At 45.2% G+C, this 17,340-nt stretch overlaps 1 protein-coding gene across 1 annotated transcript in view; it reads right to left on the bottom strand.

Moving 5' to 3' along the window:
* Window positions 1-898: 898 nt before the first annotated feature.
* CD247 (CD247 molecule) overlaps window positions 899-17,340 on the bottom strand; it is a 56,263-nt gene continuing 39,821 nt past the window's right edge. Inside the window, 7 exon segments of the mRNA XM_071568803.1 lie at window positions 899-3,137; window positions 4,570-4,611; window positions 5,436-5,492; window positions 6,471-6,506; window positions 7,209-7,292; window positions 8,206-8,259; window positions 9,542-9,648. Coding sequence (XP_071424904.1) covers window positions 3,072-3,137; window positions 4,570-4,611; window positions 5,436-5,492; window positions 6,471-6,506; window positions 7,209-7,292; window positions 8,206-8,259; window positions 9,542-9,648 — 446 coding nt within the window. The 3' untranslated portion in view covers window positions 899-3,071.

Below are 17,340 nucleotides of genomic sequence, written 5' to 3' on the forward strand. Positions count from 1 at the left end.
AGTTTGAAATAATAGTATTTTTGTATGTTTTGGGTGTGTCTATGTATGTATTAACATAACAGTTTTCACTGCCTAGGTGTTCATAAATAATAATGAAAAAAAACCAACTACAAAGGGTTTTTAAACTGTACATAATATTCCATGAGGAATTTCCACCAGACCGCCAATTTGGATCGCATTTTCACTGATGGCCGCTCCCAACTGGGATTCTTTCTTTCTTTTTAAAGAGACAGCATGTTCTTTTCTTTTTTTCCCCCATTGACCTGAGGTTCTTTCTCAGTGTAAAGGGGTTTTCACTGTTTTTAAGGGATGGGCCAAAGAGGAAGTAGCTTAAATTTTGTTTTAAAAAAATATATTTAACATGTTAGCTCTAAAAGTCCCCCTTTGTATGAAGAATTGGGAGTGGAAAACCACTCCCTTTCTTCTCAATCTGGTGTAGCTTTCAAAGAGATGAGGATTTGTGAATGTCTGTAGCATCTGGGCAGTCCCTTTTTATTTTTTTTTCCCTAAATAAGACAAGTTTTCGGTCCTAATGGTTTCACTGCTCTGTGCAACTGCCTGCTTACACTGGCTGGGAGGTGTTTTTTAGTCTTGCCCTTCCTCATACACTGCGTTTATACACTTGGGGTCAGCAGAACACTTGAAATCAAGGGCCATATGGGAGTACCCCACCCAAACGCAACCCAAGCTTTCCTTGAGACTGAAATGTGAGAGTCCCACACATTTCAAACCCTTGCTGATCACACTAAAGGTGAGGAGGAAGGCGAAATGCTGTCTCTTTAAAGATGTCCTTTATTATTATTATTATTGTTATTATTATTATTATTATTATTTTCCCAGTGGTTGCCTACAGATAGCTGTAGGCACTGAGAGATTGTGTAGATTACAGTAAATCAGAATGAAAAGGTAGATTTTGTGTAGATGCATTTGTCTGCTGTAATTTTTTATATATATTAAACTTACTGTAATTGTACAGTTAATTTCTGTTGTAAACATCATTAAACCATTTTCCAAGTGTTTTAACATGTATGCACTTGTTTGTAGTTTTTAAGTGTGTCAGGGGAGGCTGATTCCCCTTCCCTCCATGCATCAAGGTGGGCCAGAAGGCTGGTCCTTCCTGCCCTTTGTCTTGTCAACCTGGAGGAGACAGACCAGGTTTTTTGCACTCTGCTTGGAGCTTTTGTTCTACTTCTCTATCGGCTCCTCTCCCAAAAGCAGAAACAGCTTCAGTTGCTTCCTGAAGGCAAAGAGGAGACTCAGCTCACACCTGGTGAGTGTCCTTGAAACAAGTGGTGGATGCTTTTTGAAGTCAAGTTATCCATTTATATAAATAAAGACCATAAATGTGCTTTTTTTTTTTTATTTCCCCTCAAGAATTTAGTTCCTAGTGGTTGGTTTTTTATGGCTGCCAAAACTTGTGACTTCTAAGTCTCTCAAATATGGTTGTGGTTATTTAAAAAGAGAAAGCTGTTTTCAGCACTCTTAGTTCTTGCAGTGGTGTTTTGCAGCATAACTTTAATTGTCAGATCAGCTGGCTGAGGAATCACCCAGTTCTCTCAGATTTTTCTTGTCATTGCAGAAGAACAGTAAAGGATCTAGAAAATTTTTTCAAGAAACATTCATTACCATGTCCCAGTTTACTTATTTTTTTGCTCTAATTTATTGGAAACATTCTTTAAAATCCACAGGCACCTGCTGCATGTACAGTTTTACTGCCTAAGAAGTAAAACAACCTTGTAACTTGAGTATCAGTAATTTCAACGGGTTTTTCTGCTGCTAACCCACCCCAGTCCTTGCAAAGAACACATAACCTCATCCGGGCAGACCTTTTGTTCCCACAGTCTTGCTTTAGCCCTGATGAAATGAGCTGGTCAGCTCCTGCCCTGAGGTTAAAACAGGCTTTATTTCGGTGGGCTGGTTTTGTCCTTGCTGAGTTCTTACAGCCTTGATTGTGCAGCCTTGTAAACCACAGGCAAACCTGAGGCTGCAGCAGCAGCAGGTGTGTCCCTTTTCTGCTTCCAACATCCCATCTCACCTCCCAGGGTGTGTTTAGAAGCTCCTGTTGAGTTCTGTCCTCCTCACCTTCCCTGGAGTTCATGCTGCTTGGGTGCAAGTTGGTTCAGCAGGGCTGAAGGACGAGCTCAGAGCATTCTCAGAGCTGTTCCTGCACGCACAGGTCTGGCACTGCCTTTATTACATTATTGACTCTGGTATCATACCTGCATCTTTCAGAGGTAACCTGGTGATAGATGCTTTGGAAACTGCATTTACATTGGCTTTTGTACAGTCTCTGTTGCCCAGAACTGATATATGGGAGTCCATTCTCCTTGTTTTTCTTTATAACGGGTATCTTCTGCCCTCTGAGGAGTCTCTCACACGGGTTACCTGGCTCCTATTTAGCTCCAGGTGCTGGATGAGTGGCAGTGCCATTGCTTGGTCTGTTCTGAGAGCTTGGTGCTCATTTTCTTCATGCTGAAAACTTGCCTGTCAGCCTCTGTCCTTCACTGCAGTAACATCATGTCACTTTTTACAATTAAAGAAAAAAGTCACCTGGAACAGTTTTAAAAACTGCAGCAGTTTTGGTTGGTTTTTTTTAGGCAAATTTAAAGCAAAAAAAAGTCAGTCTTAAGATAAATAGCACAGGAAATAACTACAGCCCTATCATCACAAGTTGATTAAATGCAATGAAACCATAATTACACGTCATGATACCCCTGCAAGGCAAGGAAGAGCTATGGAAACAGCTTGTTTGGTAAAAGGTGTGGTCTGGTCCCACAACACAAACCTTACAAAAAAAAACAAAAAAAAGAAAATCAGCCTAATAACCACTATAATTGGAAACAACTTTACAGATATGTACAATTTAATAGCAAAAGCTTGCAGTTACATGATTCAGGAGGAACGGGAGAAGGGACTGGCCATTTCCAAACCTGCTCCCTCTGTGCAGCAACCAAAGTAAATTATTGCACAGAGAAAACACCCAGTGCTTGTGTTGGCTGGAAAAGGCTCCCCTCTCCTCCCCAAAGCCTTTGGGCATCTCCCAGTGTTGCCCACCCCTCTGTGGGTCCCCCTTAGCGAGGGGGCAGCGCCTGCATCTGGAGAGCATCGTAAGTGTCCTTGGTCGCTTTACTGAGTCCCTGGAAAAGAGAAACACAGGTGAGGGATGAGCTTTCCCTAGGATTTACCTCAGTGCTCCCTAGCTGACTGGCCAGCCACAGCATGGCTGGGACTCTGCAGCATAATTATGATTTTTTTTTTCTCTGCAGAGAAAATGAGTGATTCCTTAGTTTTTATACAGTGCCAATAGCTGTCACTTCTGAAGGCAAGGTACATTCTGAGTAACTGTTACAAAGATATGGCTATAGCAACTCATCCTAACTGGTTATGCAGCACTTTGGAGTACATTTTATCTACATATTATTAAGACCTAACTGATGCTAGAGTGAATTATAGAGTTCAGATAGACATCAAATCACAAATTTGGTTCTCTGGACGTCTCTTTGATTTGGAAAGGAAATCATGCAACTCTGGGTAAGCAAGTTAGCAGCAGAGCTTCAGGTGGCTGTGAACCCCTGGGAAGCATCCCCTCACCTCCCTTCCTGCAATGCAGGAGTCCTTTTCCTGCCAGCCTGCCCTGGTAAGTCAGCTGTGACCTGTGTGTTACAGATCCCTGTGGCAGCAGTGGCACTGACTGCCCCAGGAGCAGGGCAGGAGGAGATGTGGCAGAGTTACAGGTTAGCCCAGGTGCCTTCCAGAGCAGAGATCTCTCAGGCTTCCAGCAGTGAGGATTCAGTAACACACCTGCTGCCTGCTTGTAACACTTCCAGCTACTCTTCTTTCCCTGCTATGCATGTTTGGTGGTGTACTGAGAACACTGGTAGGTTGGTGCTGCTCATCAGGCAGCTGTGACTGTCTCAGTAGAGCAGGGCTTGAAGAAAGGTGTCATCAGCTACAGATGGGCCATGTTACAGGAGAACTCCCTGCCATGTGCTGCATCAGAAGAACTTTTTCACATGTACTTTATTTTTGTTCTTTTGAGACATCAGTGGCAATGTACAGACTTCTGCAAAGTAAAATGCATTTTGGAACAGTTAGGTATCTAGGGCCTTGTTGGGGGACCCCCTGCCCTCTGACAGGTGAGTGCACCACTGAAACCCCCCAGTGCACCAAGGGGCTGGAGGTGCTGACCAGTTTGTGCTCTGTGCTATAGTGATGCCCTGAGTTACCACTGATGCCCTGAGTTAGTACAGCTGCTTGGCAACCTGAAGGGTTCCATTTGAGCAATAAAGAATTTGGAGACAGAACTGTAGTCAACAGGTGCTTCTCCAAGGTGTAAGGCCATGGAAATGGTTCCTACCAGGGCAGCAGGTGTATTTAGAATGTGCAGCCACTTTATCAAAGTGCCATCAGTGTGGTCTCTGCCCTGAATCCCAGTAACTATCCCCAGAAAGATGCTTTGAAAGCTCCACTTCATCACCCCCACTGACAGTGCAGCTGGATGTGTAACTACAGGCTACAAGGAGCCCATGAAGACAGATGAGAGGAGCAGCTGCTGGATCTGTTACCTACCTGGTAGACACCCTCATGGCCTTTGCCTCGCCGCCTCTGCTGCTTTGGGAAAGAAGAACAAGCACAGGTTAATGTGTGTTTTTGTTACCATGCAAAGAGAAAGAACCCCCTTGCTGCCCCCATTCTGCACTGAGGGTTGGCAGCTGTGCTTGGCCTGGACCTGCTCCTCACAAAAGGGAAAACACCTGCTGAGTCTGGACCAGCCCAGGCATGCTGCAAGGGCTGTAAAGGAGAAAAAATGAAGATTGAAAATAAAAGGAAATTATTTTGGTTTGCTGATATATTTTCCTGTCATACTGTTACAAGGCTGCTATTTCCTTGATTTACTGTGTGTATAGAGATTTGGAGGCATTCCTATGACACTGATTATTTAGTATTAGACTATCAAAAACATGTGGCAAGGAGTAATGCCTGCTACAGTTAAAACTGCAGCAACCTATTAAATGATCATATATCTAGGATGGGACAAGGGTTTTGGTGTTCTCATCCTTCCCTTTGCTGCAGCTGGAGACATGCCTGGTGCATGCCTTAAACGTTTGAGGGGGAGCTGGGGGAAGGAGAATGTGTACCCCACTCGTTGCCTGAAGGCAGGCACAAGGAGGAGCTTGCACACACTTCCCTGTGTGGCCATCCAGCCTCGGCAGCCCCTGGAAGGGAAACCGGGAACCTCCAGCTGTGGCTTCTCGAGGAGCAGAGCTGTCTCTGTCCTGCTGCTGCCCTGGACACTCTGGTTACTGCAGGAAAGAGGCAGCTGCTCCCAGGTGTGCCTGTGGGTGCTGTGCTGCACCGACACTGCCTTGGGCTCCAAAAGGGAACAGCAGTGAAGAATTTCTCATCCCAGGCTTTCACTGGAAAGTAAAACTCACCTCTCCTTTCTTTCCGATTTCACTGTATGCCTCGCCCATCTTGTCCTTCTGCAGTGACTGCAAGCAGAGAGGGGGAGAGTCAGCTTGTTTCTAGAAAAGCCAAGCCAGCCCCTGGGGGACCACACTCCAACCCCCCGCCCCTGGGGCTGCCTTGCCTATGAAACTTCAGGCTGTTCCTCAGTGGGACTTGTCTGATGTGCATATAAATAGATGCTACCTATGATCAAGTCTGTGTAGCATATCGATGCCACCTCGCCTCCAAACACTTGACTGTATCTCTACTCTCAGCCAAGTTATTTATCTAGACAAGTGCCAGACACTACAAGCAAAGCTCTCCAAAGAAAAGCTTTAAACAGCATTTTGTTCAGGAGACAAACCCGAACATGCAGCTCAGGCCCAGAAAAAAGGGAATTCTTGACACTGCAGGTTGAAGATGAAGAAAAAGGAGCTCTTCCTTTCTTCCTCCATCTGGGGAAACAGTTCCCCAATTCTTACAACCAGTTGTGAGCAGTGTCTGACTCAATAATGATGAAGGCCAGCCTTGGGAACAAGCTCATTTCTCAGCAAGCATCGGACACCCAGAAAGACCTGAGTTAAGACATGAGCACTAACATTCATGTATCAACCCTTTGGAGCACAGACCACCCATCCAGCCAAAGCCAAATCAATTAAATCAAGAGGTTCCTAAGCAGCCACTCAGATGCACTGGGCCTTTGCCAGAGAGTAGTCACAGAGGCTGGAGAACAAGCACATCAAATACTGCAGCACTGATGGCAGGGGATAAAGGCTGGTTAGACACTGGTGACTAACACAAAGGGACCAGCAGGTCCCTTGGCCCAAATTCTTTTCCACATCTCCCCAGACAGCCACTGTTTTTCTCCCATCACAGAGAAATGAGCAGAAATTTTGGGTAAGAGAAGTCTTTGAGAGCAGCCATTAAATTTGAACCAAAGCTGAAATTGGAAATAGGGGAAAACGTCTCCCATGAAACAGAAACTCCTGTTTCCAGCCACCCCTCCAGTGCTCTCTACTCACAGTGTAGACAGTATCCTGAGGGTTCTTTCTTCTCTGCTGTAAAACAAAAGAAGAAAGTTTTCCACAATTTCACCACCACCATCCCCCTCCCACCTTGTACCTGTCTGTGCATTTGCTCTGTGGCACTGATGGACTTGCCCTGCCCAGCCCAGCCCATCTCGCCTCCACCCTCAAGGCTCTATTCAGACAACATGTTCTCTGGAAACTTCATTTCATTTTAATAATTGGTAAAACTCAGTTCTTCCCTGCCCAACTCTACAGCTGCCACCTGCAGGCAAGCCTTTGAACGCCGATGCAGGAGGTTTTCCCTCCCTTTCCCTTTGAATCTGACGGGCTGTGCAGCAGAAACAACTCTTGGCTGCTGCTCTACTTTGTGGGCGCTCGTTTGGAGGCATCACACGCAGCGAGCGCTGGAGAAACACCCACTGCCGCCTCTCCGCATCCGCCCCAGCGCTGGTGGCACTTCCTACCCTGGAGGCTGCAAGAGCTCTCAGCAAAGTGAAGCTACACAGAATAAAACTGAAGTGGGGGCAGAGATCAAAGAGGAGGAGGAGGAGGTTTACTCCTCTGCCCCCCCAGCGCTGCCCTCGCCCGAGTTACGACACAGATTTTGTCGTCCCCTCTCCAGGAAGGCACTTCAAAGGCTGTTGAGTGCCTGTCTGCGTGTCTGGCAGCGGCGGGAGGAGAGATGGGACGCACCAGATTAGCAGAACAAAGGTGTGTGTGGGAGGAGGTTACCTGGTGTCTCCCGCCCAGCTCGGGGTCTGCACCGCGCTTTGCCCCCAGCACATCGTAATCATCCCGGTGCCCATGAGACAGTTTCTGAAACGGGACAGCAGGAGCAGTGGATGGACAGCATGATAATGGCAAAATAGGTCTCAGCACAGAAAAAGGGAATCCAGCCTAGTTCACAACTACTTGAACTGAGACAGAAATTGTTTTTACTCCTTATTGCAACTGTCAACAAAAATGTCTACAGCTAAGGCATGGAAATAAAACCAACAGTGGTCTGTGCAGCACAAAACTGCAAGTTGTTGCATCAAGAACCTTTCTTAAGAAGAAATTAGTTGAAAATAAAAGACTGCCAGGAGAATGGACTCTGACTTTCATGCTTTCTCTCCCACTGGAGAGTGAAGATCCACAGGCTTCATTTTTCTTGCAGAGCAGCTCATTAAATTTGTATCAAGAAGCTGCAGAAATTTTAGGGCCAGCAGAATTCTTAGCTGGGAAAAGTTACCTTGGACAAGGGCAAAGGAGAGATTTCAGGTCAGAATAACATAGCTGACAGGGTGCTACTGAAAAGGTGATAGGTTACACTTAAACTGAAAATAAAATTGCATTAGTGCTCATACATTACACAGTTAAACAGAACTCATAGCAGGATGTGGCTATGGCCAAAAGCGTGAGAAAAAAAAGAATTAAAATCAAAAGACAACCAGACATGGCAAAAATAGCTGGAGTTTAATGCTGCCATGAGTGAGCAATTCAGTTAGGAAGGACAGACAGGATCTTGTCTCTGTCCTCTTGCAAGTCAGGAACCTCCAGCCCAAATATCTACCAGACTGGTGACAGCAGAAGCTGCCCCTGTGAGGTTTTATCTTTGCCCCTTGCAAGTGCAGACCCTACTCATGAGCTGGGTCCTGTTTCTAACCCACAGGCAATTCACTGCTTTACAAGTGCCCACAAAGGTCTGTCTGGGTGGAAGGTTTAAAACCAAAGAGCAGCAGTTACTTACATTGTACACATCGTCCTGGCCGGGTTGCAGCTGTGGGTCAGAGCTCTGGCTAAGCTGGAAGAGACACCAAAAACCATGAGCAGAGGACAGTGGCTCCTTTCAGTCCTTTTTCTCTCTTTCCAAGTTACTCTCATCAGAAACAGGGTGACCCCTAAGCAGCCCCCTGTGGCACCCAGGGGGTTACAGGCAACACCAGCCACTGCTGCACTGGCACTTTGATCCTCACACCGGGTTGCTCTCTCAGCTGCCAAGTCACTTTACTCGCACATGACACCAGCTCACAGCTCAGGACAGCTGGGTTTGTTCCCTACACTCCCCCCTCAGATTTGACATCTCCATTCTGTTCCTATGCTATCAAAAGTAGCTCCCATCAAGCTATAAAATCACAGCCTGTGTTAAGAAAAACTGGGTCTGTAACATGCAAAGACACTCCTGACACCTCAGTTCTCCAGCAGAAGTGCTGCCTGCAGAGTTCCTGTGTGTCCTGCTGGGAATCCCTCAGGAGCAGCACCTGCCTGGCAGGGTTCTGGTGCCACCCTGGTAAATCAGCAATTAACTGGTAGGTAAAGGATTTCCCTTCTGTACTTGCTCACAATATTTAGGAGCAGTCAATTGCTAAGCCAAACTTGCAGGTAAAAAGGGCAGTTTTAGGTCAGCGAGAGCAGCTACTTTCTGTTCTACTCTTAAAAAAAACCACTGTCAAACTACATTCTGTATTGTTTTAGCCTTCTTGAATTATTATCACATGTTAAATTCTTTATTAAAAGTAATTCTCTACTTATTTTTATACTTAGGCCTAGAATCATGTTTGTAGCAATTACAAACTCTTCTCCCTTGGTTGTTTGGGTTGTATCATTTGCATAATCACACTCATGCTATCAAAGATGTCGGAATCATTGAGACATTTTAATACATCCTTCACAAGCTTGGCATTTATCCCGAATTGTCTATACATCCCCTCCTCCCTCTCCAATGACAAAACAGCAGAAAATATCCACATCACTGTTGATCAGGCACTTCCCAGGCACAATATCCAGAATCTCTGGTTGTATCCATAATAAGCATCAAAACACTCTCATTTACTCTTCCTTTCCATTCATGGACCTTTGGGAAGAACTTCCCCAGGTTACTCAAGTGGACACCAGAAACAGAGAAAGGTTAAAAAATCCAAACCAACCTAACCCCAAAATAAACACCAACAAAGGAAAACAAAAGAAAAAAAAAGAGAGAGAGAAAATAAAACAATACAAAGGTCTCATTCTAACAGACATACTTCATTCCCACTTTCCAGATCAGCCCAACCAGTTGAAAGACTCCTGTGTTTGGTTACACTGACCTTGGCTTTCACAAAAAGCGCTGTTATGATGACTGCATAGAGGAAGAGGAATCCATCCAGAATGTAGCAGAGTCTGGGGTCTGTCAGTCCCAAAACTGAGACAGCATCTGCACAAAAGCATCAGAGAGATCAGCAAACGAGGCCATTGGTACCACAGGGTGCTTGGTGACATGCACTGCTGTGTGGCTCTGCTTGAAAAAAGAGCAAATGTGAGGGCAACACCATCCCTTTGCAAATGAGATGGAACTCTGAAAATAAGAATCATAATCAGGTGGAAAAGGACCATGGCAAGTCCATCCCTCTCTTTAAACAGGGTAAGTTAGACCAAGGATTGCTAATGCTGCAGTTACTGCCAGAAAGCCTCACACAGAGCATCTGTTTTCTGGTTTCTTTTGTATTTCTGAAAAGAATCTCCTGGTTAGGGATTCCCTTATCAAGGAATAGTTGAGAGTGTGTGGGAAAATGCATCTGTTTGGGAAAAGTTTAAGGGAAGGGCTTCTTAGGGAAAAAGGTTTCTCTTAAATGTAAAGAAAGATTGACTCTATTCAGTGGGAGACCAAGGCTGAAATCACTACTCTGCTTTATTTTCAAGGTCTACTACTGCCCTAACTGAGAGCTCCATAAAGTTATTACTCAGATGTTGATGTTCATTTAGTTGTCAGTGATGCATCTTTTTATACACTCACTGTATCCATCAGGACACAGTAACACTGCTGGGCTTTAGCAGCTAAAACTGATGAAAATGCTCCTTGATCAGTGTGTAAAAATATAGCAAGTTCACAAAGTATAGTTAAACAAATCAAAGCCTAACAAAGGATAAATCCAATATGCAGCTCCAGGTCAATGCCCAGAGGAAAAGCTGTACTGCACAGTTATTAAAACAAAAACAAACAAAAAAAATCACAATTTCACTTAGAAATGAATGTGAGTTGTGCAAGGAATACAAGGGAGTTCAAAAGAGAGAGACAAAAATGATCAATCGCCTGTGAAGCCCTTCAATGAAGAGAAATTGAAAAGAACTGGGATGATTCATCTCCCTCCTAAGGTGAGCAAAGTATGGCAATTCTTATTAACCACAGGTGATGGAGAGTGGTTGGACTACTCAGAGCAGCTCTTGAAGGTGCCAACTCACTCCAGAGCTCCATTCTGCATGCTGGGATTTCTCCCCAGCCCTTGGGGTCACACTGGTGGGGCATTTTCAAGGGAAATGTGCAGGTGACATTCAGGTGTCACACACTCACACCAGGAGAAAGTCTCCTTTGCAGGGATATAGTTAAAGGTGGTGGCCTGTTGCACTGCTCAAGTCTGTAATCTGAATAAAGCTTGAACGATATCTGGCAATTTAATTATGAATTCTCAAGCAGGTTCTGACTGTTCCCAACACAACCAGAAAAAAAAGATAAATCCAAAGGGTCAATTTGCTTGCTTGCCTGAACTAGGAGTTCATATTCTTTTTTTTTAAACAAATCCTACATGATTTTTCTTCTCCCCCCCTCTTTTTTATTATTTTAAAAATTTGGCTCATAGCAGTTTATAAACAATCACCTTCACCACTTTTCTTCAGGATTATAAGGGTCAGCCTTGGCTCACTCCGCAGAGCCACCCAAGTACCTGCACCTGCTTTTCTGGGGTAGCCTGACCTCCACCCCCCAGGGAATGGATTAAAGCTGCTCAGTCAGGGAAATCCTGCTGGGCATAGTCTGGCTGTGCTGCTGCCTGGAAAAACATGTTTTGAGACAATTATAAAGCCCAGCATTTATAAAAAACCCAAGAAAATTAATTAAAATCATAGAGTCATAAGGGTTGTAAAGACTGCTGAGCTCAAGTCCAACCTTTGACCACCATGCCCACTAAACCATATTGTGAAGTGCCTTGTCTACTCATTTTTTTAACACTTCCAGGGATGGTTCCTCCTCCCTTGGGAGCCTATTCCAATGGTTAACCACCTTTCCAGTGAAGAATGTTTTCCTAATATCCAACCTGAACCTTCCCTGGAGCAGTTTGAAGCTACTGCCCCTCGTCCTGTCTGCTTGTTCATGTCATTTCTTTCCTTAACATGTTTGACCTCTGTATTAACAACAACAAAAAATACAGAGCACTTCCTAAATAATAACCTTTGCAATAGTTTTCTGGATTAGAAAGTGAGACAGAAACCGACAGTAGATACAAAGCCTATTGAAACAAAGGTCAAAGAGACAGGAAGCGCAATAACAAGCAGCAGTTAAAGCAGTTTGCATCCATTCATGTGAACAGGACCACTTTAGGTGCACAAACAGAAGGCCAGTCCTTCAGGCACCACCAAAATGTGTGTTCTGTGTCTCAACAGCCCTGAGCAAGGTCTGAGGGGCTGAGGCCAAGGCTGCAACACTGGGAGCTGGGCAGAGCCAACCCTGCCAGGCTGGGGGGAGCAGCACACTGAGATGCCTCGCACAGAGCAAGGCACAAACAGTAAACTTTGCATTGATAATTCCCACTTTTTTAACCTCACAGTGCACAGCACCTTTCCAATGTTCATGTCTCAGTGTTTTACCAGTCCAAGTTTGGGCAGCCCAGTGAAACAGAGCAGGGTTTGAAAGCAAGGTGTGTAAGTACAGGCACGGGGCATGGCAATGCCAGGTCACAGGGCAGTGAGGAACAGTGACCTTGCATGGTAAATGATGTCAAACACTGCTTCAAAGTGCCTCAGACAAAGAGAATCTCCCTCTCCAGATATCCAAAAGGAGCTGAGGCACAAGGGTCCAGAGGTGAGGGCAAATTGGTGCCCTTGCTTAACAGGGAAGCAAGCCCTGAAGGAATAACAATTACAAAGTTTGCGTTTACTCTTGCTGCAGAGTCACAGCACCCATGACATGGCAGGGGTGACATCTACTGACAGGCCACGTGGAGGTTGAGGACAAACAGAAACAAACTTGGCCAACTTACAGCATATGGTAGTTACCTTTTCTTTTTTTCAGGAGTTTGTGTGGGAGAAACTATGGAAAGCTTTGTGCAAGGAGTAGGGCCATGCAGGGCCATGGCAGATGAGGTGACAGGATGAGATGGAGTCAGTCAGTGCCACCACATCAGTAATTCCTTCACAAGCTCTGCTTCTGCTGCTGAGAAGTTTCTTCCCAGCACCTCCTTCTGAATCCTGGACTTTTCCCCTCCTGTTCTCTGTTCCCACCCAGCAATGCAACCCTGCTCTGGGCTGTGCCCAGGCACTCTCTCCTGCCTCTGCAGGTCCCTGAACCCCAGGCTGGCATCCTCCTTGTCCTGCACCACACTCTCCCCCCCTCCACAGCACCTCTGCAAAAACCCTCTGTAGCCTTTTACTTTTTAAACTACAGGGGAAAAGGGAAAGAAGAAGGGGAAGGGGAAAGGGGAAGAAGGAAAAGGGGAAAGGGGAAAAAGGGGAAAGGGGAAGAAGGAAAAGGGGAAAGGGGAAAAGGAAGGAAAGGAGAAAGAAAAAGGCAATACAGAACAACTGCTGCTGACAAGTGAAAGAGAAAAGAGACCAAAAAACCCCTAGTTTTGTGAAATTTTCTAATGCTGCTTTGCAAAATGTTGTTTGCACAGCACAGCCACTGAACAGCATGGAGCGCTGAACCGCTTTGTTCTAGGACAAATTGTCTGGTAATTACAGAAACGAGGGTACCATGGTTAGAAGTCATACATTAAACTAAGCTGGACATTTCAATAGGATGAAATGGTAAAGATCCAAGATTTTAGAGTCAGAGCCAAGGTTTTACCAGTTTGACAGGTCATGTCACTGATCAAAGAAAAGGCAGAAGTCCAACAGTGATGAAGATGCTTCAAGACCACCTGGAGGGATGAAGTCAGGAGACCACCACCCAAATTCGAAGCCAAAATGAAAGTTCCGCCCGAGATTTCGCCCAGTCATTAATATGGAAATTAGAGGGTGTTAACTATGAACTTAAGGCTGTAAATGGCTTATTTTACACAAACAAGTTAGGCAAGTTTTTGCCCAGTATGAACTGACTGTGCCTCCAACGTTGTCAATAAATACTTCGCTGCTCTTAGAATTCAAACCTTTCTCTTAGCAGTTAATTTTGCAGCGGCTTTCGCTTTTCACAAGGAGGTGAGAAAAGCCCCTGTAGCAGGACAGGAGCAGTGCTGTGAGCCGAGGCAGAGGAAGCCCCGGGGCGGGGAGGGAGCAGCGCTACCAACCCTGCCTGGTGTGGTTTCAGAGCGGCTTCAGCCCTGATGCCGAAGGGGGTTTCGATTTTTGATTTTTTCATTTTATAGATTTTAGGAACACAGTAACTGTAGCAAATGTAGATTTAATGTGCCAGTATTCTGGCAGCCCAAGTTCATTGTTTATGTATCCCAACCCCTACCACAGATCAGTAGCTCAAATTCTTTTAGTTATTTAGACGCTATTCAAGGTAGAATGCTGACGACTATCAGAAAGGCCTGCAGAACACGACATGAACACAGGACAGAGTGACCCAGAAGTCAGAACTAGAAGAACTCCAGGAGACCTTTGTATGCCCAAGGAAGAGGAGCCGATGAAGACAGAGGGTCTTGCCGACCCCAGACCCAAATCCTGGGGGTGGAACAGGGGTGGGACTGGGGCTGGACTGAGAAATGTGTAAAGTAATGATTGGAGGAATCATATTATAAAAGCCATGGAAACTAGAACTGGGGAACACATGCACGTCATCATTCTTTGCAGAGAGAGTGCTCAGGCATTGGAATGGGCTGCCCAGAGAGGGGGTGGATTCCCCATCCCTGGAGGTTTTGAACCTGAGATTGGCCGTGGCACTGAGTGCCATGATCTGGTAAAGGGACTGGAGCTGGACCAAGGGTTGGACTTGATGATCTCGGAGGTCTGTTCCAACCCAATCCATTCTATGATTCTATGTATTCCTGTGGGTCTCTGACCTGATATTAAAGGACGTTTACTTTTTATCTTATCCTACACTAACTTGGCTCAGAGTCCTACTTTGTGGGGGTTCTCTCACGGCATCAGCCTCCCAGCAACACCTTTCCTGCACGTGGCCCTGGATGTGTCTTCAGCCATGTGCCCACCTGTGTGCACCACTGGCCACCCCCTTCTCCAGGCTTGGAGAGAGCCAGGGAGTGCCAACATCCCCATCCAGACACACTGCCCCGCTCCCAAGCATGGCACAGGGCAGGGATGTTGGGCTGGCCCCACTGCTGCCTCACTGCATGGGCATCTCCTGAAGTGAATCCCTGAAAGGTGGCCTGGAGCCTCAAAACATTCCTTTTTAATAGGATTTTCCCCCTCCAACATTTTTTTAGTGTGCATCTGGATTGATTCAGGCCATGATTCCTGGTGATAGTTTAAGAGATCCTTTAAAAGCTGAACTACTTGTAAATCTGGATTAAATCCATTTACCATAAAATTTTCCCTCTCCCGTGGCTCTCATTAAGTGATTCATTTAAGAGTTTTACTTTTTGGGGTTCCAAAATTCAGTAACACAGCTATAAATGAAGCGTTTTATCTTCCCAAAAACGGAGTTTCTCAGTAAAGTCTGTGAGAACCAATCCCTGCCCAGGAGATTTATGGATGCAACTGTGGTTACATATAAAGGTGTTTAAAGGCAGATCCTGTAGTGCCTTTTCCCAACAACCAAGAGGTGCCACAGCTACACACCAGGGTGATGCCACCACCTGACGGCCCAGACCAAATGCCTGAAACTCAGCCAGATAAAACTATGAAAGAATCCTGTTCCTAAGGAATGTGTCTATCCTGGGTTTTGCTTATCTATCTCTATGTTTTTTACTCATGTAACAAACAAACCTGTGACACTCCCAGACTGAAGAAGGAGAGGCCAATTCCTCCTTCAGGCTCAGAAGGAAGAGGCTCCTCCAACATTGTTTGGGCATATTGATGGAAAAATCTGAGCAAAAACAACTGAGAGAAGAAAAAGGCTGGATTACACCAGGCATGGGATATTAACAGCTCTGATGTGCACTAGTTAAGAGAAATAAGTGAATGGAAAGGTGTCCCTTGCATCAAACCCAGCAGGTGAAGGCAGGAGGGACAAAAGATAGTCCTGCTGATCACTAAGTTATATTAAGAACACAGGGTCAAATAAGACTTTCAACATAAAACTTCCCCACTACCATATCTGCAAAACCAACCTACACTCAAGGAAAGGCAGCAGAAAGACACAATAACTCCACCACAGCAAAATGGCATTGAATTTGATGCCTGAAAAAAATTTCTGGGATTGTCTTCTCATACCAGCCACTTGCCTGTGCAAAAAAAGCTAAAAAGTATTTACATTACTGGGTTGTTGGGGGTTTTTTCCTCACCCCCAGTTCCATTAGTGCTGAGGAAAACTCTTGTCTTTGTCATCAATTCTCCATGATATATTTATAAAATTTATGAAACACAACATGACCCAAAGCAGAGCTCGTGCCCATGAAGTTCAGAATTAGGGTTTGTTGTTCTCAGCTTTAAAGCAAGGAGGAAACTGCTGATATGATCAGGACCAAGGTTACAATACCAGATGTTAGGCAGCCCAAATAATTACATTTAAAACGGAAAGTGGTTTAGGTCATTATCCTTCACTTTCTTACACCAAGGAATGTTAACACTGTGGTAAGTCAAGTTAAGGTACTTCATGATCCTTGTGAGCCCTTCATGCTTCTGTTAGGATCCCTTTCAGGGAGGTCCTACCACAAAATTCAAATAATCCAAGCCTCCCTCTGATTTATTTGGGAAGAAATAGATAATATTATAATGCTACAAAGGGCCAAACATTGGTACCTGTGCCCATGGCAGGGGGATTAGAATTATGTGACCTTTAAGGTCCCTTCCAACCCAAACTATTCTCTGGTTTTCTGTCACATCATGGAATAAAGACTAATAAAAAGTCCAGGGTACTGTACCAGGGACAAGACGGGCAGATCTCCAACAGCTGTTTGATTTGTGGGAAGAGGGATCCCTGTGTGCAGAAAACAACCATAAATGATCCACTTTGTCAGCCTGAAGATGAACAAGATTAACTTTGACTATGTAATTAAATAAGGTAATATTTCACCCTCCAAATCCTTCCAGAGCCTCCTCAGAAACAGAAAGGAGGGCAGTGCCTTGCTCATCTCTGGAAGGGGACTCCTTCCTTCATCAAAACAGTCAGTCACTCTCAGAAAAAGCAATTGCTTTCACTTCTCAGTTTAGCAAGAACTCGGTGCAAAGGGCTTTCCTGAAGCAAAGCTGCTGTTGCCTCCCAGGGACAGCAACCCCTGCGTGGGGTGATGCAGAGCCTGGATATTGATGAGCTCAGGTGAGAGAAGTGCAGCTCTTTTGGAGGGGTTTGGGTTGGACACATGTGCCTTTACAGACCCATCTTCATCAGGGACAGCAAAAATTTAATCTAGTTAATACAAAAGGTGTGTCCTGCTGTAAATTTTCTGTTGCCTAATCCAATCTGCTGTGAAGTGTGGAAAGAGGCAAAGACTTATTATACAAATGGCTGTTTCTCAGCCCTTCCCTGCCCCTACCAGTTGTGTCCCACAGCAGTAACTCACCCCAGACTGATTTACTATCGGGTGCCCTTTTCATGTTTAGCTTCTACAACCCAGTGCATGCGATGAAGGACCACTTAAAAGAGTTCAGCCTACATATCTCACTGGGAATCCCAGAGAGACTGCAAGGCTGAAGGAACAGACACCAAGACAGACACAAGATCCTGTTGATCACAATCAGATGTGGCAGACGTTTCTCTTAAGCATTTTAAATTAGCACTTTGAAGTTTGACTTTACAGCAAGCACTGGAAGTGGGGTGATGCTGAACAGCTTGCAGCTCACTCAGTGCCAATGGCTC

The sequence above is a fragment of the Pithys albifrons genome, chromosome 1 (genome assembly GCF_047495875.1).
Source record: "Pithys albifrons albifrons isolate INPA30051 chromosome 1, PitAlb_v1, whole genome shotgun sequence".
Classification (NCBI taxonomy): Eukaryota; Metazoa; Chordata; class Aves; order Passeriformes; family Thamnophilidae; genus Pithys; species Pithys albifrons.